The 22089-nt window shown below is 39.8% G+C and overlaps 1 protein-coding gene across 6 annotated transcripts in view; it reads right to left on the minus strand.

The window, feature by feature from the left end:
- Positions 1-593: 593 nt before the first annotated feature.
- The window catches only part of agtpbp1 (ATP/GTP binding carboxypeptidase 1), a 28969-nt gene continuing 7473 nt past the window's right edge, over positions 594-22089 (minus strand). For 2 of the 6 annotated variants that reach the window (XM_030737020.1, XM_030737021.1), the window contains exons 5-27: positions 20486-20549; positions 20112-20258; positions 19538-19669; positions 19255-19348; positions 19090-19127; positions 18710-18918; positions 18411-18588; positions 18146-18187; positions 17240-17334; positions 16685-16801; positions 15632-16401; positions 15459-15542; positions 15175-15264; positions 14828-14976; positions 14535-14622; positions 12277-12421; positions 11781-11931; positions 10849-11029; positions 10485-10614; positions 9952-10083; positions 9084-9260; positions 7241-7392; positions 594-2935 (exon numbers count right to left, since the gene is read on the minus strand). In XM_030737020.1, the coding sequence (XP_030592880.1) occupies positions 2758-2935; positions 7241-7392; positions 9084-9260; positions 9952-10083; positions 10485-10614; positions 10849-11029; positions 11781-11931; positions 12277-12421; positions 14535-14622; positions 14828-14976; positions 15175-15264; positions 15459-15542; positions 15632-16401; positions 16685-16801; positions 17240-17334; positions 18146-18187; positions 18411-18588; positions 18710-18918; positions 19090-19127; positions 19255-19348; positions 19538-19669; positions 20112-20258; positions 20486-20549 (3543 nt within the window). In that variant the 3' untranslated portion in view covers positions 594-2757. The remainder of the gene's footprint in view (positions 2936-7240; positions 7393-9083; positions 9261-9951; positions 10084-10484; positions 10615-10848; positions 11030-11780; positions 11932-12276; positions 12422-14534; positions 14623-14827; positions 14977-15174; positions 15265-15458; positions 15543-15631; positions 16402-16684; positions 16802-17239; positions 17335-18145; positions 18188-18410; positions 18589-18709; positions 18919-19089; positions 19128-19254; positions 19349-19537; positions 19670-20111; positions 20259-20485; positions 20550-22089) is intronic. The other 4 variants (XM_030737022.1, XM_030737024.1, XM_030737026.1 and 1 more) reach the window with 4 other exon arrangements.

Raw genomic sequence — 22089 nt, forward strand, 5'->3', positions numbered from 1 at the left:
TTCATAGGTCATTGTTAAGTGGCTCAAAAAGCAAACAAAAAAATTTTTGAAGAAAAAAAAAACCCTTACGAAAGCCAGGAAAAATATTATAAAAGACAGCTTTAAAAATTACAAGAAAGTCTGGCTCCTTGAAAGCAAAATATCAAGAAACGAGGAGTGGCTCTGGATGTTTGCATAGTACTGTGATTCAATTAAAAATTTCCAAAAAGGCACCAACAACTCAGGTCCAGCTCAGTAACTTATACTAGCAAAGTTAAAGACCGGCAGATGGCTGGCTACTACTATTTTAGCATGTACATGTAGTCAAAGCAGCAACACCCCTAAAAATTAAACTTTAAACCTTGAAGTGTAAAAAAAAAAAAAAAAAAAAAAGCTCTTAACGTGTTTTGTTTTAGTCTGCGAAATCAATATATTTCTCATAACTCTTTTAGGATCAATTACAGCTGCTTTACTATCTTTCAGAGAAATGTTTCCATGAGGACAAAGCTGTGTGAATTTCAGGTCAAGTTCGAAGAAACCAGTAGCAGTCACACTGTGACAAAGACTATGTTTTGCAATGTACAGTTCAAGACCAGAAAAAAAAAATACAGCAGTTTACCATGTTCACATTTTATTTCCATGTATTCAGTCTCAGCTTTTATTTTCTGCATTACTATCAACTTAAAGTGACTGACTACCCCCAACAAACGCAGCCCAGCATTGCGTTGCTATAAAGTAAACTGCTACAGACATAAATATGACAAACACAAATCTCACTGTGCCAAAATTACACATTGTATATCGCTTTCACACAAACACGCAGGACAAATACCCTTCCTGGATGTCCCAAACAAAACTTAAAAGGAAGAAAAAGACAGACACAGAGGAGTGAAATGGGTTTAGAAAGGAAGAGGAGAGAAAAAAAAATGATTGGGGGAGTGAGAGTGGATAATCAAATTGAAAGTAGAAACACACTTTAAGAGCATTAGCTGAGGGGAATAATGGAATAACTTAAACTCCTGCACACGTGCACACACAGTATGCAACCACACAAAGAAAATGACTCAAATACATACAGGAAGCATCAGAGAAAAATACTTAATAAATAAAAAAAAAGAAGCAAACAAAAACAAGCAACATTAAAAAAAAAACTCATGCACGATCTGTACAGGTGCAACAGAAACATATCTCGGCTCCATGACTAGGAAAAAAAAAAAACTATTTGATACTCAGCACCATCTGTTTTCATGCATGGGTCTCTCCTACACAAAATATACACACACGGACGGAAAGGACAACGAAGAGAAAAATTCCAGTATAGACGTTACAGAAATGTTACCATCAGCTTTGGGCTGGGCTCAAACAAATGAGGTGACTAAAGATGGGGCTTCCACGCCGTGACGTGTAAAGATTTACTCTCATTCAGTTTGTCTGTCTTTGTTCTGTGTCATTTATGTTTGTCCAAAGTGCACAAGGGTTTTCTCCTTTCTGTGCAGCTTTTGCTTTCTTGTCCATTAAATGGTAAATAGTAAATGGACTAGTTCTTATATAGCGCTTTTCCACTCAGTATGAGCACTCAAAGCGCTTTGTTATACTAACACAGTACTGAAAAACAATGAAAACACCAACATGTGGATGCTATACATTCCATCTAAATGTGTTACTGATGTGGAGAAATTCAAACTTGTGTTAATTTGTGGTGTTTACATCCACGTTTTATATACTGTACAAGGTTTGTCTTCATAAAGATGTGAACATTCTACATTTGTGTGATACGAATACTTTCGGTTTTGGATAAAGCAAGGCAGAGAGCACATAGGTGATCTGATCATGTGCGGTGTGGCCAAAGAGGGAGGCGTTACAGAGGTGAAGAAGTAAGGTCACGGCTCAAGTCTGGTCACATAGGAGTTGGGTCTCTTTCAAATGATGTTAAGATATGAAAGCTGTTTGGTCATCTCTGCATCCCATTTGAACAATGATACCTTGGCTTCTCAAAAAAAGGAAGTAGGCAAGCAAGGAAGGCCTAAACAAACCAAATGAGTATAAAGTTAAAGTGCAGGGCAACAATGAAGAAAGCTAGAAAGAGGAAATATGAAGGCAGGCTGGTTGGATCTCGAAGCTCGCCAGTGGAGGAGATCCGGTTTCCCTAAATCACCTGCAGAAGTGTTTCAGTCAAACACAGCGTCACAGGTGAGAGGACTTTCAAAACTACAGAAGCCACTGGCTCTATAATACCACTACAACCTTTGCAAGAAGCTTTAGTGTAAGATTGGAAGTGGAAAAAGCAGAGTGGACCGGGGTTCAAGTTAAGTATCCAAAGTGCCTGATGGTTGCAGCCCTGTGCAGCTATATGTGAATCTCAGAGGCTATATGGTGTCTGAGGTCAAGGTTTAGAGTTCATATGGTTAAATTCTGGTAGTGAAAAGTGAAAACATTCATTAAAAGCCATCTTGATATATATATTTTTTGTTACTGTGTCTTACACCATTCTATCTGAAGTGAAAGGCAGGTGGAGTACCTTCAGGAACAACAAGTCGGCTCCATTGGTCCAACAGAGTAAATCTATCTGCGAGACAAACACCTGTGTGGTGCTTCTGTTCCATTTGGATTTGTGTTTATAGTAGGGTCAGGTTTAAATTGATGTTATTTATCCAACAGTCAAAGTGAGAAGTGTTACTATTTCACCTGTGAAATTTAATTTTACATAATCTAAAAGCCCATGCACTGGCTGTTTATAAGTTCAAACTGCCAAGTACAGATGAGATTAACCCTGCAGCACTAGTCCCTGTGATTAGTATCAGAGTCAGACAGCTGATCAAGGTGATCGGGATTCTCGTGGACATCGTTGCCGTGTTCGTTTTCAGGCTCTGCGTCCTCATTGTCGCTTTCTGCGCTGTAGTCTATTGCCTCCAGAAAGGACGGCTCATCCTCCTCCATCACATAGGTAGTTGGGCTGCTGGATAACAAAATAAAAAGTTACTAACACAGGTGGCATGCATGATGGTTAAACTGGAAATAATGGCTGGAACAGTCGCAAAGTTCAAATCTTGAAAGGACAATCAAAATATGACAGGAGCATTCATTAAAAAATAAATGGTTCTATATTTTGTGAGACATGATTTATTTTTTTAATCTAAATGCAATAGCAGTAAGGCAGGACATTATTTTTTATCACTGATGGAGCTAGTGATCATCTTGGACTGACTAATAAATTCTTGGTCAAACACAAATTTAATTTTTCTCAAAAGTTCTAAACATAAAGACATCAAATAAGGATCTCAAAAGCTGGATTTTAACAGTTTTTGCTTGATAGAAAACTTAAATGACTGATATATTTGCAAATTTGCAGCAGTTTGTGACCCTAAATGTGGCTAAATTTGAGGAAATTGTCTTTCCTCACATTGCTTGCCTAACTCTATTGTAAAATGCCACAAAAATAATCACACTGTAGGATAATTCCCTATCTGCAAGGGTAATTGTTAGTGAATAAACTCTCCTATGATGTGAGAACGTAATCAAACTGTTTATTAGAGGAAAAGTGTGTTTTTAAGACACTCGATCCAAACATTAGCCAGCATAATGTTAGCTTATAACCAGCTGTTGTTTTTGTTTAGCCAGCGCTCGTCAGATGTCCAGAGAAGGGAGGTTCACATGTCTAATCTGCTAACAATAAGGAATAAATAAGCATGTTGATGCACATTTTCATGTGCTAGAGCCTTGACTTCAGTTCAGGAGATGATGCTTGAGGTGAAGAGAATACTCATTTTATTAAGGTGGTGTTGCCTCTTCACGTTTTCATTTCTTTGGTGAAGAGGACCCCCTTCTTCGACAATAAGTATATCTTGAGCCTGAAGGTGCAGGCACAAATTTAAATGTCCCTCCACAGCAGGCTAACACCTTCAAGTTCTCTTCTTCTCTGCCTTTGGCATACTATGTATGTGGCCAGTCTCTAGCCACATACATAAAACGTGATTAGTTATAGATTAACTATAAGTTTATGAGAATGCATCAACTTGGAAGACATAATTACATACTAATCATATATATATTTATAAGTACAATATCCTTTTTTTCCTATTAAATAACCTTAAAAATTACTGATTGTACCTTTAAAGGCTGCTAACGAACAGTATGTGTGTGCTTTCAACTAGCAAGGCTGTGTGTGTGTGTCTGTTTTTTTTTTCCTGTGGGTCTTAATGGTTAAATGGTTACTGGTTCTTTGAGGTTTTAGTGGCTTTAGTGGGTTTTTAATGGTGTTAATGGTCTGAAATGTGATCCCAGGGAGACAGTCGATCAGGGGGGCTCAGACAATGATCTCCCACCAAGCTTGCCAGAGTATGAGTGCAGAGATACAGAGAAATTACGCATCAGTATATGTACAGTAAATGTGTATGTGTGTGAGGTAATGTGTGTGTGTGCGTGTGTGTGTGTGTGCGCGCGCACGCGCGTGTGCGTATGTAATGCATGTTGTCCAAGCAGATAATGAAAGCTATGTGTCAACCATTACAGGCCATTACAGAAATATCAAACTGATTTTTTCCCCCCATTTTCTGCATCCACCAAATTGCAGTCGTTTCCATCTGTCGGAATATACAGATCCATATATGTTCATTAAAACCCAAATTACCTTCAGTTACACAAGGATAAACCTTCACATCTGCAGAACCTTCTAAATCGTTTTGGGTCTTTCTTTCTCGCACAAAAAACAGACCCCATGCTCTTATCCACCCATTTAAGCACTCCAGTTATTTGCAGACACATCCCAGTGGCCACAATATCATCGTTGTGATGAACTCTTAAATGGTAAGTGGTACTATACCAAGCCCCACGAATAAAGCCATAAATCCAGGATGAGAGCAACCAATCCCGGAGGGTTCTAATGCACATACACACACACACGAACAGTTTTGGAGTCCCTTAATGATCAGACACATAAATGATGAATGAATATATCAATATGAGAGTAGAGTAGGTTAGTAACAAAGAGACAAGGAGATGCAGAGAGAAAGAGATGTAAGCATTAAGTGGTTTTGAGTATAAAGCCATCACTTGGATTCAACTTCCTTTAACAAAGCAGAAGCTAATGTATTAAAATAAGAAATGAAGATAATCTTGGTGGTCACGACTTTAGTTTAATAATTTATTTGCAGTGTTGAACTGAGTACAATCTATTATGTGTTGACCTCAGATTTCTGAACTGATCTTTTCAATCGAGGTGCATGAAGCTACATAGTGGTTTATTTATTTTATTTTTTATTTTTAGGATGAAGAGCAGTGCTGACTCACTGTCTGACGTCACTTGTTAAAATATGGATGAAGACCCAAAACTTGAGTGCAACTATAGTTTTTGAATGAATCTGGATTTAGATGTTGATGCCAAATTTAGACTTAAAACAACACTTTTCTTGTAACCCTTAAAACTCTGTTTTACATCACATTTTTTTCTAAACTTACTTATTCGTTTGTCAGCTGCACTGGGTTCAGTGAGAAAAGTTTGGCACCCCAACATGAGGTGAAATCAAAATGTTACAAATTATTTAATAAATAAATCTGATAAACTTCTCTCATGCAAGTCTGGGTTGCTGTCAGCGAGGCTGCCATTTTTAATATTGCTCCATGGGAGTCCACTTCCAACCACTTACAGGTCTGTAATTTCCCTTATATTACCTCAAACTTGTGCAGAGAAATCATCATCTGTCTCAAACTGGCCCAACTTTTGTGTAAAAGATCGCAGCGTGTGATGACAACTGGCTCTGCAGCTATGGGCCAGCAGTTTCCAAGCCTGAATGTGGTGCATCAGTTGAGGAGCGTGTTTATGATCCTTTTCCAAAAGGCTGATCATCCTAATTCATCCCACAGGGTGAGACTATGAAGGTAGAGTTTTTCTGTAAGGTCCTAATGTGTCTGGGGGGGGTGGGGGTGGGGGGCACTCAGTGATCTGAACTGTAACAGCAAACGCCACGCTGAAGAGGCGCGGGTTTTTTTCCCACAACAACAATCATTGCTCACCACCCTTCCTACTCACCAGACTTGGCTCCCTGTGACTTTGTCAGCTTGCCCGAGATAAAAATCAAATTGAACAGCTCCCATTCTGACACACTGGAGAAGATCCAGTGCGCATGGCCAACGCACAAATGCAGGGGACAGAACAAGACTTTCAAGGAGCAAACTTAAAATAGCAGCCTTACTGAAAATGGTCTGAAGGTGCATGAGAAGACAAGGATTGCACCACATATAATCTACAATAGAGTAAAATGGAGAACAGCAGCAAATCTATACATCAACTACAAAAATAGAAATATGTCATTTTTCTATATTAAACACCAAAACACTGGTTTGTTTAACCCTAATGAGCATCTACTAATACTTCCGTAACAAAGGAAACACTTGTAGAGAAGCAGTATATACAATATAACTATATAAAATATAAAGACGGGTAAGATTAGTGGTCATCTTTACAGCTGAACTATGAAGACATTCAGTGCTGCCATCCTTTGGCACTTACGTGGATGAGGACACACTCTGACGCTGACATTAATAAATTGCTTTCCTACTTTTTGCAAATGTATTCCAGCCATGGAGGGAGGCCAGTGTGCACGTTCCATGAACATTTAATTCACATGTACAATCCTGCACAATCAACTACTTCATGCGGCCCTTAACAACTCCACTGCGTAGGTGTAAATGGTTTTATCAAAAGAGATCTTCTGGCTGTTTTAAGAAATAATGATGCTACTGACAATTATTCATGACCATTTCCCTCTCAGACCAAAGTTTTCATTATATTCATCGCACATGATCATTGGTAGAATTTCAATGATGCTCACAGCAGCCCTGCATAAATTCAGGCCTTCATTTGTTTCTTGAGTAGTGCTTCAGAGCCAGAGTGACAGTCACACCGTTGAGAATCAGAGCCGAGGGGGAACGTGTCTGGCAGTAATGAGGATATTTGTGCCGATAAAAAAAGAAAGCAGGCTGTGATCATTTCCAGGTAGATTTATGGTAACAGAAAACATTTTCAAAACCTCAGATATCTTGAGAAGGATACGTGAGGATAAGAACACTGCAGCTAAGAAACAAAAAGCTGAAAAACTTAAAAAAGAGAAAAAAGGTTTATGATGCGAGTGATTTTTGTTTGCTTTCTTGTTTCAATAAGATCACCAATAAAACTATATTCCACAACTGTGTGCGGCTTTTCAGATGGCCTTTGTGCACCTGCATGAACTGCATGCCGTAACTTTGGGTGTTCCACATTACTAACCTGGCCACTTTGGACTGTGTCCCAATAATATCGCTCTCCAAATCCAGTAGGTGTTGGTGGTTGCGGAGCCCCGTCAACCTCTTCAGCCTCAGCAGTGCCACGCAGAACTGAGCTCCCATCTCCTCCAGCTCTCTGGTGCCAATGTGAAGACCCTGGAGAGAACACTAACTGGTAAATGGTCTGCACTTACATAGCACAGTTCTTAGTGGTTCTACAAAGTGCATTAAAATGTGTTTCACAATTACCCATTCTCAAACACACTCCAATGACGCCAGAGCCAACATGCAAGGTGCTAGCCTGCGATAGAGAGCAACTTGGGGTTCAGTGTCTAACACCAGGGAACTTTTGCAAGTGGAGAGGCTGGGGATTGAAACACCAACCTTGAGATTACTTGACAGCCTCCTATACCTCCTGAGCCCTGAGAATTTAAACTCAATATGTTCACCAGCAAAAAAATAAAAATAATAAAACCTCACAAACAAAAACACCGCAGTTGCACATACTCGTAAGTACTTCCAATATACAGACATATTCAAAAATAACTGCAAAGGTCAGAGTGAAATCTAGTTTAAAATGACTGCTGTGGGTTTTTTAAGCTGCTCTGGAGCCTGGGGATGGAACCATTGTCCATCTTCAAACGCTCCAATTCTCAATGCCGCCAAGCACTTGGTAAGGAAACTTTTCATGTGGAGACGTGATAATTTATTTCATTTTCAGGGACACACATTCAAACGCACATGCACCCGTTCCTACAAACCTCAAAACGTCTGCACTGCACAGTTCAATCGTACAAGCAAATGCAAACTCACATAGGGACACACACATACAAAGCTAACCTTCAGCTCAACCAAAAAAAACAAAACAAAAAACTTTCATGTTCTTTTCCCCCAGAGCAGAGCAGGAACATCTAAACTTGGCCATGAAGCTTTGCAGCCACAAATCAGTAGACATTAGTTCCTGCACATCTGGACAAAAACTTTCATGAAAACCAGTAGGGGTGCTAATCAGAGCCAAAATGGCATTGTGGGACTCAATGTTAGATGTTGACATTGGCAGTATTCAGTAGGAAGGAAGTCAGCTGGGATGGAACACCATGGAGTTAGAAAGAAGAAAGGGAGGCAACACAGTCAAAAAAAAAGGAAGGAGGAGAAAGGACCGAGATGAAGCAAGGCTAAAGGAGGGAGAAAGAAAAAGCACCACAGCTCCACCTGGTGGACATGTAAAGATTTAGTGGGGCACCTCCCTCTGTAAAAATGACAAGCTTGTTCAAAGGAAAATTTTAATTTCAGGGTCATTGTTTTGAACTACAAAAAAATGGTCTGACTAAAAGTGTCTGACTGTGATCCTTTGACAAAGCTGCAGCTGCAGCCCATCATTAACTAGGAACATTTAAAGAAGTGTGCTGATTTAAACTGGAAACAACTGCATTTTTAGTTTAGCATCTCCATCTGCATTGGAGAAAGCAGGCTGCACTGAAGATGCCCCGAAGAAGTAGGCGCTTTGCTATAGGAGTCAAACTCACTGCACTCCTTATTACAAGAATGCTGAGTTTGAAAGTCTTTCCAAAGGTGGATAACACCTGCTCACATCAAACAACTTCTTCACCATCAGTGAATTTTCATTAATTGTAGCAGTTATTCTGCTCAGACAGAAGAGCACAGAAATGTTATCATGAGAGCAGGGCTCAAACAGCTGTGCTAGAATTAATTATAAATTATGATTATGTTGCATAAGTAAAGAGAGTGGCACTGTTTGTCTGGGAACTTATTAATACTTCTGGTATTGGTACCAATTTAATACTGGTCTTCAGTACCCATCCAAACTGAAACAAATATACCCCTACCTTATATTTGCCCTGATCACAGCCACAGAGCGTGCTCTCCATTGTGTAGCTACGCTGCACTCCAATCTCTCGCCACACAACCACGCGGGCTGTGGCCTCTTTGGAGCGCTCCACCACAAAACTGCAGCTCCCCATGCTGAAGGCTGGGGCGATTTGGGACAGAATCTTGGGAAGAGTCTGAAAAAACGTGCAAAAATATTTGAGAAGTATGAATGTCTTTGTGTAGATGTGTGTGTGTGTGTGTGTGTGTGTGTGTGTGTGTGTGTGTGTGTGTGTGTGTGTGTGTGTGTGTGTGTGCATATATGCGTGTGCGTTAGGGGTGCAGATGATAAAATAAAGAAAAACAGGCATAGATATAAAGCTATAGTTATGCAATCCAAATGTGGGGTTTGTAGCCTAGAGCTACATGTCTACTAGGAAATTCATGTTTTGCATTCCCAAAAAGCAGAGAGTAACAGCAAAAACTTCTTCATGTTACCACTCTGAACAGAGAATGAAAAGAAAAACTATTTATTTCCTTGTGAAAATTCACTGTGAATTTAAATACACTTGAATATTTTTGTCAGTTAAGACCTGGCTACAGTGTAAAAAACAAAAAACAAACAGAAGAGGTACCATTACAATTACAAGATTTACACTTACTATAAAGAATACCTTAAATGTAAACACAATATAGGATTAACTGTGTGTTGGTGCAAATATAAGCTGCCTGATAACATGTCTTTTCTGGACTCATATGAGTATAACTTAATAATAGTGATTCAAATTCAGCGCAATTAATATGCTAATGGATTAACAGTACTTTCAAAAACTGGGGAAGTCTGAGAGAAGTATAATACATAGGTTTGTGTGTACTGTATATATTCACCCTGTATCCAAGGTCCTCGAGCAAGTCGCTCGATGTAGCGCTAATATTAGACTGCCAAACCGTCTCTTTTACACTGCAGCCGTACATGAACACGTTCTTCTTCCTGGAATGACCGTGGTAGTCGCAGAACACCTGTGCATTCAGGCACAAATGCACAAACACACACATACATGGAAAGAAGTATATTGCAGTTTTTTACTATGACATTGTGACTCAAGTTGTTAAATAATGATATTCTCTGGTCCATTTGATCTCAAAGAATAACAGCCTCACCCTTCTTTGTGCCTTTAAGTCACCAACCATTGTAGTGTAAATAAGTTAGCCCATTATATGAGGCCAGCAAAGAGGCCAGCACAGGGTGTAGTTTATGATAGCTGCATTTGTGTAATAAAAATAATGTGCTTATTTAATGATGTTAAGTTCAGTGAAATCTATTGAAAAAGGAGCCAAACAGGGTGTGCAGCTGGATGAAAGAAATGGTGTCACAAAGTGCAAAATGTCTCTGAGTAATTCCAGTTAATTAAAGGTCATACCAGTGGTGCCCTTTGTATATGTGCAAGGTACTGCAGCAGGCTCTTAGTGTGGTAGATGGTGGGGTGGAGCTCAGGATTGGGATTCTGCCACTGGCGATTCAAATCCTCTCCACTCAGAGAACAACGATGACTACAGTAGAAAGGAGATGGCAGAAGAGGGGAAGGATACAGAGTGGAGCACAACAGAGCAACAGCTAAAGAATCTTTTAAGACAAGATTTGATGTGTGTTAACATAAAGCTGTGACCACCGTGCAGGCCCAGGGTTGGCAGAGTGTGTGTGTGTGTGTGTATGTGTGTCTCTTTGAAGTGTGTACTTGAGAGTTACACGTCTGCATTAATTTAGTTCCATTTCTTTTTACTCACTTCCCATTTACAACTCCATCAGGGTTGAGCATAGGGACTATCTTGAAGATGTAGGCCTCCCTCAGGCTGGCTGCCAGTGGGCTCGTGCCCATTAGGAATTCCAGCGTGCCCTTCATTACCCAGCTGGCATTGGTCTCTCCGGGGTGCACTCTGGCCGACAGGAAGATCAATGGACGGTTCCCTGAAGAGCGAGAAAGAGAGTGCAACACAAACACGAGCACAGGAAGATGGAATGAGAAGAAAAAAAAATAGCTTCTTCAATTTAAAGTTTTTTCACAGCAGAGAAACAACATCAAGCAGCACAGTGCAAAACTATTTTAGAAAATACGAGCATGCCCTGATACCCCAAGGCTGTTTCCTTTTGTACTATTCATCCCAATATTCCTGAGATATTAGTGAGACATTTCTATCAGTTATTAGGGAAGTTTTTTTTTTTTCTTAAAGGACCCAAACAAGCTGTAACTAACTAATGACACATTACTTAATAAAATAATCTCAAGTGGATCAAAAATGTGCCTGAAAGAGCTTAATGTGCTGAAGATGTCAATGAGATACTGATGAAAATTCACAAAAAGTAAGCTGGACCTTCAAGATCAGATTACTTTGTTACACAGACTGCTGCCAGCAGTCAGAAATAAACGTCATGCTAAGGATGACAAATTAGGTGTGTCTGAAAGGTTGTTTCAGATGACGGTCTAGAGCACAAATATGTTTTAAGTTACTTTGTTTCACCAGGATAAACCTTCAATACTTTCCGCAAAGTCTTGGGTGAAAACAACACAATAAGTCCTGCAGAATCCAAAATCTATTGGGTCTTCCATTCTCCAGATTTCACTGACATTTGAAACCACACTGCACTGTTCCCTTTTAGCCAACTCTGGCTTTAACTAAATAAGAGACATCTCCATACAGACCTACATCCATTTACTTACTAAACTGACAGATGTGATCATTTGAGTTGGACTCAGGCATGGCAGTGATAGTAAGAAGGGGGCAGGTGTTTCCCCCGAGGGTTTCACACAGCACGTCCTGTCTCAGGTAGATCTGAGGGGTCCTCAGTGCCTCCAGTTTTGCCAGGTGCATCTGTGTACAATGACAAGCTGCAGCTTTTAATTCTACTCCCACCCACTTTTACCTAAAACTTCCATTTCTGTGGTTCTAATGTTTCACTGTCTATTTAATTAGCTGATAATGATCAAGTGACTTAAATTGGGTTTAGCTGTTGCTACTTAAGTAATTTTTTAAGGCTGCTTTAGATAAATACTAACAAAACTGAATGCAACTATTCTCATGATAAGCGCACAGTAGGCTGAGTGCTAAGAGTTGTCTGCATCAGAGTCAAAATTATTGTATGAATGCATGTTAAGACCCAAAACATCAGTTCAACATTCTTGAGGTTACACATATGCTCTAGTGCTGCAATAATACCTTGAGGGTAGAGTACGTATAAGGGTAATGATAGGCAAAGTAGCAGACATCATCCTTATGGCTGAAGGTTGTGCTGAAGGTCAGAGTGAAATAGGACTTTCCTTTCTGACCACCAGCTGCAATGGAACTCCTTGCAAAATGATTCCTACAAGAAGGAAAAACATTTCATGAGTATTTGTTGAACACCAACAACACATACACTCAAATTCTTTATTTGCTATGTCTGGATAGTTTTTGCAGCACAATAATTACATTTTCCATAAATTATGTTGATTTTATAATGCTCAGTTTTTGTGCTAATGTAAGAGTAAACGCACACTTTTATAGGTAAAGGTGAAATCACAAAACCTTTCAGTCAAAAAAAAAAACCAAAAGAAAAAACTTGAGCAAGTACTGGAAACTATACTAGAAGTGATATTCTGTAATGACTACCTTAGTCCACTGGATGGCACTGTGGTTACCTTGTGGAATAAATATGACTGACCTAATCTGAGCTGAGTAAAACTAACTAACATAGAAGGTTACAGCTTTGTTATTTCAGATGATATAAAAACAGGTGTCGCATGAAATAAAGTGAAGACACCAGCTGTAAACAACTGATTAATATAGATATTGGAATATTCAATATACAGCACCAGTCAAAAGTCCGGACACACTCACTCATCCTGGGTGAGTGTGTCCAACTGGTAACGTAACTCACTTTAATGGTACTGTTATAAGACATGGCAGAGGCCTGTGAACCTTATCAGAGTGAGGTCTTTGGATGTCAGCTAGCAAGATAGTTTCTTTCACCCTTCTCCTAAAATTTACAGTTAAGAAGAGCCAAAAGGTCCTGAAAAGGTTTGGTCCTGCCAGTAACTTATTACAACTGTCAAAGCAAGGTCTCTCCTCTGGGGTGAAGTGATGGCCACACTGTAAATCCTACTAATCTCTGAGTCTTTAACTTGTAACTTTTGTAAAAAGATATAAAATATGAGATAAAATACACTCACTGGCCACTATAGTAGAGTAATACACCCTTTTGCCTTCAGAGCTGCCTTAATTCTTCCTGGCACAGATTCAACAAGGTGCTGGAAACATTCCTCAAAGATTTTGATTCAAATTGACACGATAGCATCACATAGCTGCTGCAGATTTGTCAGCTCCACATCCATAATGTGACTCTCCTGTTCCACCACATCCCAAAAGTGCTCTATTGGACTGAGAGCTGGTGACTGTGGAGGCCATTTGAGTACAGTGAACTTGTTGTCACGTTCATTGAATATTGATTATCTGAGCTTTGTACGCATTATCCTGCTGGAGGCAGCCATCAGAAGATGATCATAAAGTGATAGACAAACAACAAAGCTTTAAGTTTAAATGATGCTCTAAAGGGTCCAAAGTGTTCCAACAAAATATTCCCTACACCATTCCACCACCACAAACCTGAAAGATTTACATAAGGTAGGATGGATCCATGCTTATATGCTGGTTATGCCAAATTCTGACCCTATCCAAATGTTGCAGCAGTTTTTCCAATCTTCTGTTGTCCAATTTTGGTGACACCATGTGGATCAGAGCCTCGGGGTCCTGTTCTTAGCTGACAGGAGTGGCACCTGGTGTGGTCTTCCACACTGGGTGCACAGGAGTCCATAAGCATCAAGGTTCGACGTGTTGCGCGTTCAGAGATGCTCTTCTGCATACATTTGTTGTAACAAGTGGTTACTTGAGTTACTATTGCCTTCCTATCAGCTCAAGATAGTCTGGCCATTCTCCTCTGACAACAAGGCATTTTCACCCAGAGCACTGCTGCTCGCTGGATATTTTGTCTTTTCTGGGCCATTCTCTGTCAATCCTAGAGATGGTTGAGCAGGAAAATCCCAGTAGAGTAACAGTTTCTAAAATACTCAGAAAAGCCCATCTGGCCCCAGCAACCATGCCACATTCAAAGTTACTTAAATCACTTTTCTTCCTTTCTGATGCTCAGTTTGGTCATCTTGACCATGCCTACATCCCTAACGCCACCAAGTTGCTGCTATGTGATTGGCTGATTAGATACTTGCATTAAGCAGTTGAACAGGTGAACCTAATAAAGTGGCAGGTGAATATAATTCAAGAGTTTGTTGCACAGATATATAATATGTATAAAGATACAACATACTTAATATACTATGCTGCATTAAAACAGTAATCTTGGCTTATGCAACCCATACTGGTTTAAAACATTTGATTTTCTCCTCAATATTTCCCCAGGTTCATTTCAATATGATTGTACCTACTTGTAGTAACAGATGTCTGTTCCTGTTCTGACCCAGCGAGGCCTGCCAATGATTGCCTCCTGCACAGAGTACATCAGTACCTGCATGCCTGCACAGACAGACACACAAATGGGGGGAAAAGACCAAATGCAACAGATGAACTGTGTTGAACAATGCATAAATTACAGTCCCATTTTGTTACTGTGTCTTTAATATAGTCCAATTCCACATCTCTTGCGTAGAAAATGTAAAAAAAAAAAAAAAAAAAGAAACTCTGTGGGTCAGGTTGTTAGTGTTTTTAATCAGGATCTCACCATAGTTGAACTGGCTGTTTGACTTCTCACAGTTGATGATGTTGAAGCGGTAGTTGGTCCCAACACGCATGCCACTCACTTCAAAGTAAAACCACTGGTGGTAGTGATTACTGTTGATGTCTGAATTCAGCACAAGGTCATACTCATATCTGGACAAATACCACAGAATAAACTGTAAATATGAGCCCAGACATCATCAACTATAAACAAAACTCACCTAGAACATCCTAGGCCTTTAATCTTAGTAAAGTCAAACACAGTCAAAGCTTACCACAGCATTATATCGCATTAAAGTGATGGAGTGGTTTTAGTAACACTGTACACCCCATTGAGTATTAAGTACTTACTTCCTAACTTGAACTGCCTTCCTGAGGTTACCAGACTCAAACTGAGAGTTAAACTTCAGTGATTCACCACCGTCTTCAATTACAGGACAACTGAAACAAAAAAAAAAAATATAGATGATGAATTAAAATGATTTTCTTTGTGAATGTCATAACTCTAATCATAAGAAAAAGGCGAAACCGTAGCTTTTCTTAGTACAACTTAAATGAAAATGCTCAAAAATGGAAACAAAATTCATAATCTTAGATCAACTTAATCCTGACTGATGTAAAGCTTTTAGACTCACCTCGGAATATCCAAGTCATAGACTACTTTATCCAGGATGTCATTAGGGTGAATTAACCTCTCAATGTCCTGGAATATCTTAGACCTGCAGCATAAGAGCCAAAAAAAGAACACGTTTAACATACTAAAGGATAAATATTCTTCCATTGCTCATTAATGAGGATGACTTCTCACCTCTGTACACCATAAACTCTTTCCACAAGGGGCTCCTTAAATGTTGGGGCTACATGGCCAAAGTAGTCTGGGTAAGCCACTTCAGCGTACTGTGGTACAGAATGCGTCCCCTTCACCATCTCCACATATAGGTCAGGGTCATGCAGTGGAAGGAGGAGGGCTGTGTCAGGCACCTCCAGAACCGCTCCTTCCCCTCCCTCATCCTCGGCACCCTCTGATCCACAATCTGATCCTCCTCCTCCCACACGACGTGTAGCAATATCTCCCAAAAGCAAAGGTGACTGTATGTGTCTCGTAGCACTGACTGGAGATCCATCATGTTTTACTCCCTTTAAACCTTCTCCTACATTCAGAGACCCCTTATCTTCTAGAGAGACACAATCTAGCGCATGTGGTAATCCCTGTTCTATCATCTGGCCTTGAGGAGAATGCCTCAAGGAGGACAAGGTTGTATGCCCATCTGGGGTAGGAATGTGCGCCTCCTCTTTGTTATCTTGGTCCTTGGTGAGGTGGATCGAGTCCAGTTCTAAAGATGCTAGAGGAGCAGCAGGGGTTCGAGTGGCAGCAGAGGGAGGTGGCTGAGTATGTTGTCCTTTGACAGAGTTGCAGCTCTCCTCCTGAGAGCCTGGTGTAGTCATGTGCTTTGGGGACAGAGCTTGAGCTGTGGGCACTATAATTGGACGAGTCGATCGAGTTGAGGCTGATGATGAAGAAAGGGATCCTGATGAAGACGTGGTAGAGGCACCCTTTGAGCCTTCAAAGTTATACCCCTGTAGGAGAGATATGTTAACAGTTTATATGTTTTGAAGAATGTCTAGACTAGATTGCTGTGTCAGCCAATACGTTTTTTAGTATGTATTATGCGTTCAACAATACTAAAATAATGATAACACAATTTTCTTAATATGCTGCCAAATGTGATGAACAGACTAACACACTGACACATTTGCGAACAGTTAAGAAACTGTAAATTGCCTTATTTGTCATGCGATACCATGCAAACATGCAGTCAAGGTCTTGAAGAACTATGAGGACCATGTAGAAAACACTAACCTGAAAGTCTTCAGATAGCTCCAAAAAGAATCTTTCGTAGGCCCTCAACTCTTCAAATGGACGGCCAGGGCTCTTTACAGGATGGAGTTTGTTCAGGTCCGTTTCTATGTCATCGTTCTGATTGACAGGACACAACGGAAGTAAAATTTCCTTTACACATTTGGATTTGTTATGTCAAGGCTGTTCCTGTCTAGTTCTCTTCGGTCAGAGCATTCAACCGTGGCAAATAATGTATGCCTGCCATCTACTGGATGTTTAGAGAAGTGCAGCTATCAATGACAAGGCATGACTCATGGAAATGTAGGATTTTGTGTTTCATACAATGATACTACAATTCTCAGTTCTTTTAAAGATAAATTTTGATAACACTATCACACAGGTGCAGTATACTTAATATAGTGAGCAAGTTTACCACATGTCAGTGTAATGTTGTCATGTGAAATGTGACGTATGCATGTGAGTGCTTGCTATTACCAATTCAATTCAATTTTATTTATATAGCGCCAAATCACAACAAACAGTCGCCTCAAGGCGCTTTGTATTGGTTTGTATTACCAAAGTGCGATGATCTTTCTCATCCTCTTCATTCTCTGTATCGGATTCTGCCTCAGTCTCCTCATTATCGTCACTTTCATCCACCACATCATCTACTGGGTGCAACACACGCAAACACAGAAATTATTCACCTGATATTTCTGTTCGCATTTTACCCACGCTGGTGGAGGAGAGAGGTTATTAATTCTGAAAATGTGAAAGAGGTCGGTACATGACCAGAATAGTAGTTCCCATAGGATTCTGGTCAATGAGTCTTAATGCTATGCCCAGAACAGAGGAAATGTTAACAAAAAGATGTGAGCAGCCATGTTCGAAAGATGGGTGACCAAGAGAAAGAAGAAATTCTGAGCATGTTTCTTCAAATACAAATTCAAGATGAGCTGATAAATCAAACTGCTCGCCATGGATGGGTTACTCAGATCACTGTCATGTTTTTAGGAATGTACATGAGTCAGCACTTCACAGTGAGGCATTTACTGAGTTACCAATTAATGCTGTCATAACTGATGTGTAGCACTGTTTGTTCCTGGTTGATTCTACCCCCTGCAATAAACCAAAAGAAAAGGTGGGGATAACTGAAATATGTGTGCACCTAAATTCAATATTCAAATAAGAACAGTGCTCCTTGAAAAACAATACATTTTTTATTTTAATTTTAGTTAATACTGAGAGGAAAGGAAAGAAACTCAAAAATTTCACCACACAGCATGTGGACACAATGTAGGAAGCAAATCAGCTGAGTTAAATGCAAGAACATACAATATGTCTACTAGTGGGAAAGCAAGCCCTATGCAGTGTGCTCTTTATTACCAACACATATCATGTGTTAGTTTAGTAAAGTATGACGTGAGGTGAATGAGAAAGAAATAGTGAATCTATATAATCTGAGGATTACGTACGTCTTACCCTTCTTTAAGGGCTTGTTGCTGAGCTGGTGACTTGTTGTTCCTGTAAGGCACATTGTGTGCAGCAGTGTCAAGAGTGTTGCCATTAACCACTTAATATTATTTATCAGTCTGTATGATATGAAGTGTTGAATCTAGCAGTTACAACTGCAATATGAGCATGTCAGTATTATATAATCACAGATGGAAAGCGTGCACATACACCGTGATGAGCTGGGGCACACTCTTGTGAGCTCTGTGTGTGTTTGTGTGTCCTGCGTTCTCACCCCCAGGAGGCTGACTGTACAGCTGTGCCACAGGCCCTACAGGAGGTACATGAGGCAGCTGGTAGTGGAAAGTTGATTTAATAGTAGGCACAGGCAGACGGTTTTTAGGGAAACACTTCCTCATGATGAGACTCGAAGTGTTGACCAGAGGATCCAGAGTCCGCACCGGCAGACACTCCTAGAAACAAAGCCACAGAGAAATCAGACAGCAGTTTAGATCCAAAAACTGTATACATGTAAATCTGTGCTGTTTTGTATTATTTAACTGCTCGCCATTCACGTGTCATTTTCTCACTCACAGTAGATGTGTTGTAGAGGATTCTCATGCCATCAGCCTCTATGAATGCCTTTCTCCCAAGTTTGATATTGGTAATGTTCCTGAGGCAGACCAGCAGCCCTCTGCGAATCACCATGTGACGATGACGTGTGTCATTACGGTGCCAATCCAGGTACAGAGCCAGCAAGGCAGGCACATGACCGCCATCCACTGCACGGCGAGCGTTAGTTTCTGTGTAGAGAAGTGAAAGAAGAAGAGAAACCTCTGGTATATATATCACTTTGCAATTGTGTGGCGGGACAGAGAGAAAATGAAAATAAAAGCAGTAAAGAGCAGAGAACATAGGAGAAATTCAGGTGCTACTCAACTTTAAATTTAATCGCACAAAGTTAAATTACTCACTGGATTTGAGAAGTGCTCCCAGAGCATCCAGAGCGACCCTGTAGATTTAGAAACAAGAAAAATGGATTACATGGCCTGTCAAACAGCAAATGTGACAAAACTAAGGTCAGGGGATGTAACCTGGGGACGTTTCAGGTCTGCTACCGAGCCAGCATTGACACTTACTTGAGCAGGCTGGTGTTCTTCTTGCTGTATGGTGCTATTATCTTGAACATCAGCTCCACCACTCCATTCTTGCCCAAAGAAATCGCATTCACCGCTTTACAAACAAATACAAAAGTGTAGCAACATCAGGTAAGAGTAATAAAACAAAATCAAACACAACTTATAAGTGAGCAGAGCAATTTCAGTAAATCATTTTTATCAGCTGCCGTCGGTGATTGTTTACTATTTTTGAGACTACTCCGCTTGAACTTGAGATAAAAAGTAACAGTTGCCAGGTACTTACAGTTGGCCGCATAAACCCTGAGAACCTGCAGGCACGGCAGAAGGAGTTTGACATTCTGTAGATTCTGTTTAATCAGGTTGACAGTGACGTTCATAGCTCCACTCAAGCGGGCCTTCACGCCAAACTTTCTGTCTGAACACACACACAGGCTGCAACGTCACCACTCAGTAAATAAACACTAGAGACATTAGGTTTGTCCACACCTTCCTTCTATTTTTCCTGCTGAGCAGATGGCTTATCTTTTTTTTTTTTTTTTGGTTGTTTTTCTGCAAACGGCTTAAAGTTATCTATTTACCAATGATAGCAAAGGAAGTGAAAACAGAGGGCCAGTCACAAGGACATAATGAATGTACCACATGACATATTTTTAAAACAAACCTTACACATGTGCTGTGAGCAAAAACATGCATTAAATGTTCTGGTTAGGCTTCAAAATAAAATGTATTTAATAATGTAAACATAACTCTCTTTCTTTACAAGCACATTTCAGACACATATGAGAACAGAGACAAAAAACAATCATTGGCTCATCCAGTGGGTGTACAGTGTGTGTTGTGTTGGTGTTAGACATTACCTTTTGGGCCAACCTTGGCTAGCAATGAGTGAAGCTGCAGCATGAGTTCCTCACTGGGAGGCAGCTCTTTGCTGGCAGTGATCTGAATCTGAAATAATATTCCTGTTCCTCCTTTGGAGACAAACACACCAATCCTGCGACCTCTGCCTGAGAAAGAAAATGACCAATTAAAACAGCAATAAATGCAGTGAAAAGAAGCTCAGGAGAGGATTAGAACCACACAGACACTGGTATTATTAATCCAGTCAAAAAGTACAGTTTACTAACACTTAACCATTTATTGATGACAAACTCAATTGTTGACATTTTTATTGATTGTGTATTATTAGAGCATGAACAGATTTTTAATTTAGTGAAAAAAAAAATGTACTCACCCACAGACAGCAGCTCACTAAGAATGTACAAGATGTTCAGAGTGGTCTGAACATCTCTGCTGTTCTGTAATAATCACAAATATTACACATGTTAAAAATATATATTTGGCATAGTAAATTGGAGAAATTGGTGTAATTATAATTGTCATTATACATAGGTGTAAAATCTAACTCCAACTGAATTCACGGATCAGCGTGAACAGAGCTGCATGACGTACAACCTCCAAAAACTAAAATAATGACTGTGTTAAGATGAAATTTCTAAGCTCTAACTAAACATGTTGAAGAGAAAACACAAAGAGGCACTATTTTATAAATCAACGTGTTGAGCTGCTGTTTAAGCGAACTCAAATCATGGAATCTACAGGATCAAGATTACAGTCATGTAAAAAAAGAAATTTTAAGGCTTTAGGTAACAAAGTATAACAAAAAAAAGATCTTTAGCAGGATCTAATTTTTTTAATACTACCTATACCTAATACTATATCACACTGTGTCATTATTTATTTTACAAAAATTAAGTCAAAATGCAGAAACAAGGTGTGAAAAACTAAATACAGCCTTACTGCTTCTATAGGAATTAAGAGGGAAAGTAGCAGCCAGGTGTTTCTAATCAAATGCACTTGATTAATTGATCACCAGCAAATTTGACCAAGTCTATAAAAGCAGAAGTTTTATCAGTTTGCTTGTCTGGAGCATTCAGGTGTGTTAAGACAATTCCAAGGAAGGAAAACATCAGCAATGATCTTACAGGAGCAATAGTTGCTGCACATCAATCTGAGAAAGGTTATAAGGCCATTTCCAAACAATCTGAAGTCCATCATCCTACAGTGAGCGAGATTATACAGAACTGAAAAACAGGACAGCTGCCAATCTTCCCATGAGTGGGCGTCCTAGCAAATTCACCCCAAGGTCAAACCGTGCAATGCTCAGAGAAACTGCAAAAAAAAAAAAACCAAGAGCTACATCTCAGACTCTACAAGCCTCAGTTAGCATGTTAAATGTTAAAGTTCATGACAGTGTAATAAGAAAAAAGACTGAACAAGTATGGCTTGTTTGGTAGGTTTAACAGGAGAAAGCCTCTTCTCTCTCAAAAGAACATGGAAGCACAGCTTAGGTTTGCAAAGTTGCATTTGAACAAACTACAAAACTTTTGGAACAAAGTCCTTTGAACAGATGAGACTTAAGTGGAGATGTCTGGCCATAATGCACAGCATATCAACACAAACAGCTCATAACAGCTGTCAAGCACGATGGTGGAGGGGTGATGATTTGGGCTTATTGGTCAAATGTGAGTTTGGCATGACAAGTTGTGAAGAACTTGGGGCCTTATTTTTTTTAGTGTGCAACAGTAATATTTTTTTTTAATGTTTTCAAAGTAAAATGTGTAAACCTTATTGGCCTCTGCATTACACTGCAAAAACATATTTTTGTCCTGAGAATGGCATCTAAAGCTGCATTTTCTAATCAACAAGTCAATATCATTAGAAAGACATTAGAACACAAATGTTTCACAGCAAACTGCTTAAGAATGGGCCCGTGTTTCCACTGTGTTTTGCGAGCTGATCCTTTACATATGAGTGTGGGCGGATCCTCATCTGGAA

The sequence above is a fragment of the Archocentrus centrarchus genome, chromosome 9 (genome assembly GCF_007364275.1).
Source record: "Archocentrus centrarchus isolate MPI-CPG fArcCen1 chromosome 9, fArcCen1, whole genome shotgun sequence".
Classification (NCBI taxonomy): Eukaryota; Metazoa; Chordata; class Actinopteri; order Cichliformes; family Cichlidae; genus Archocentrus; species Archocentrus centrarchus.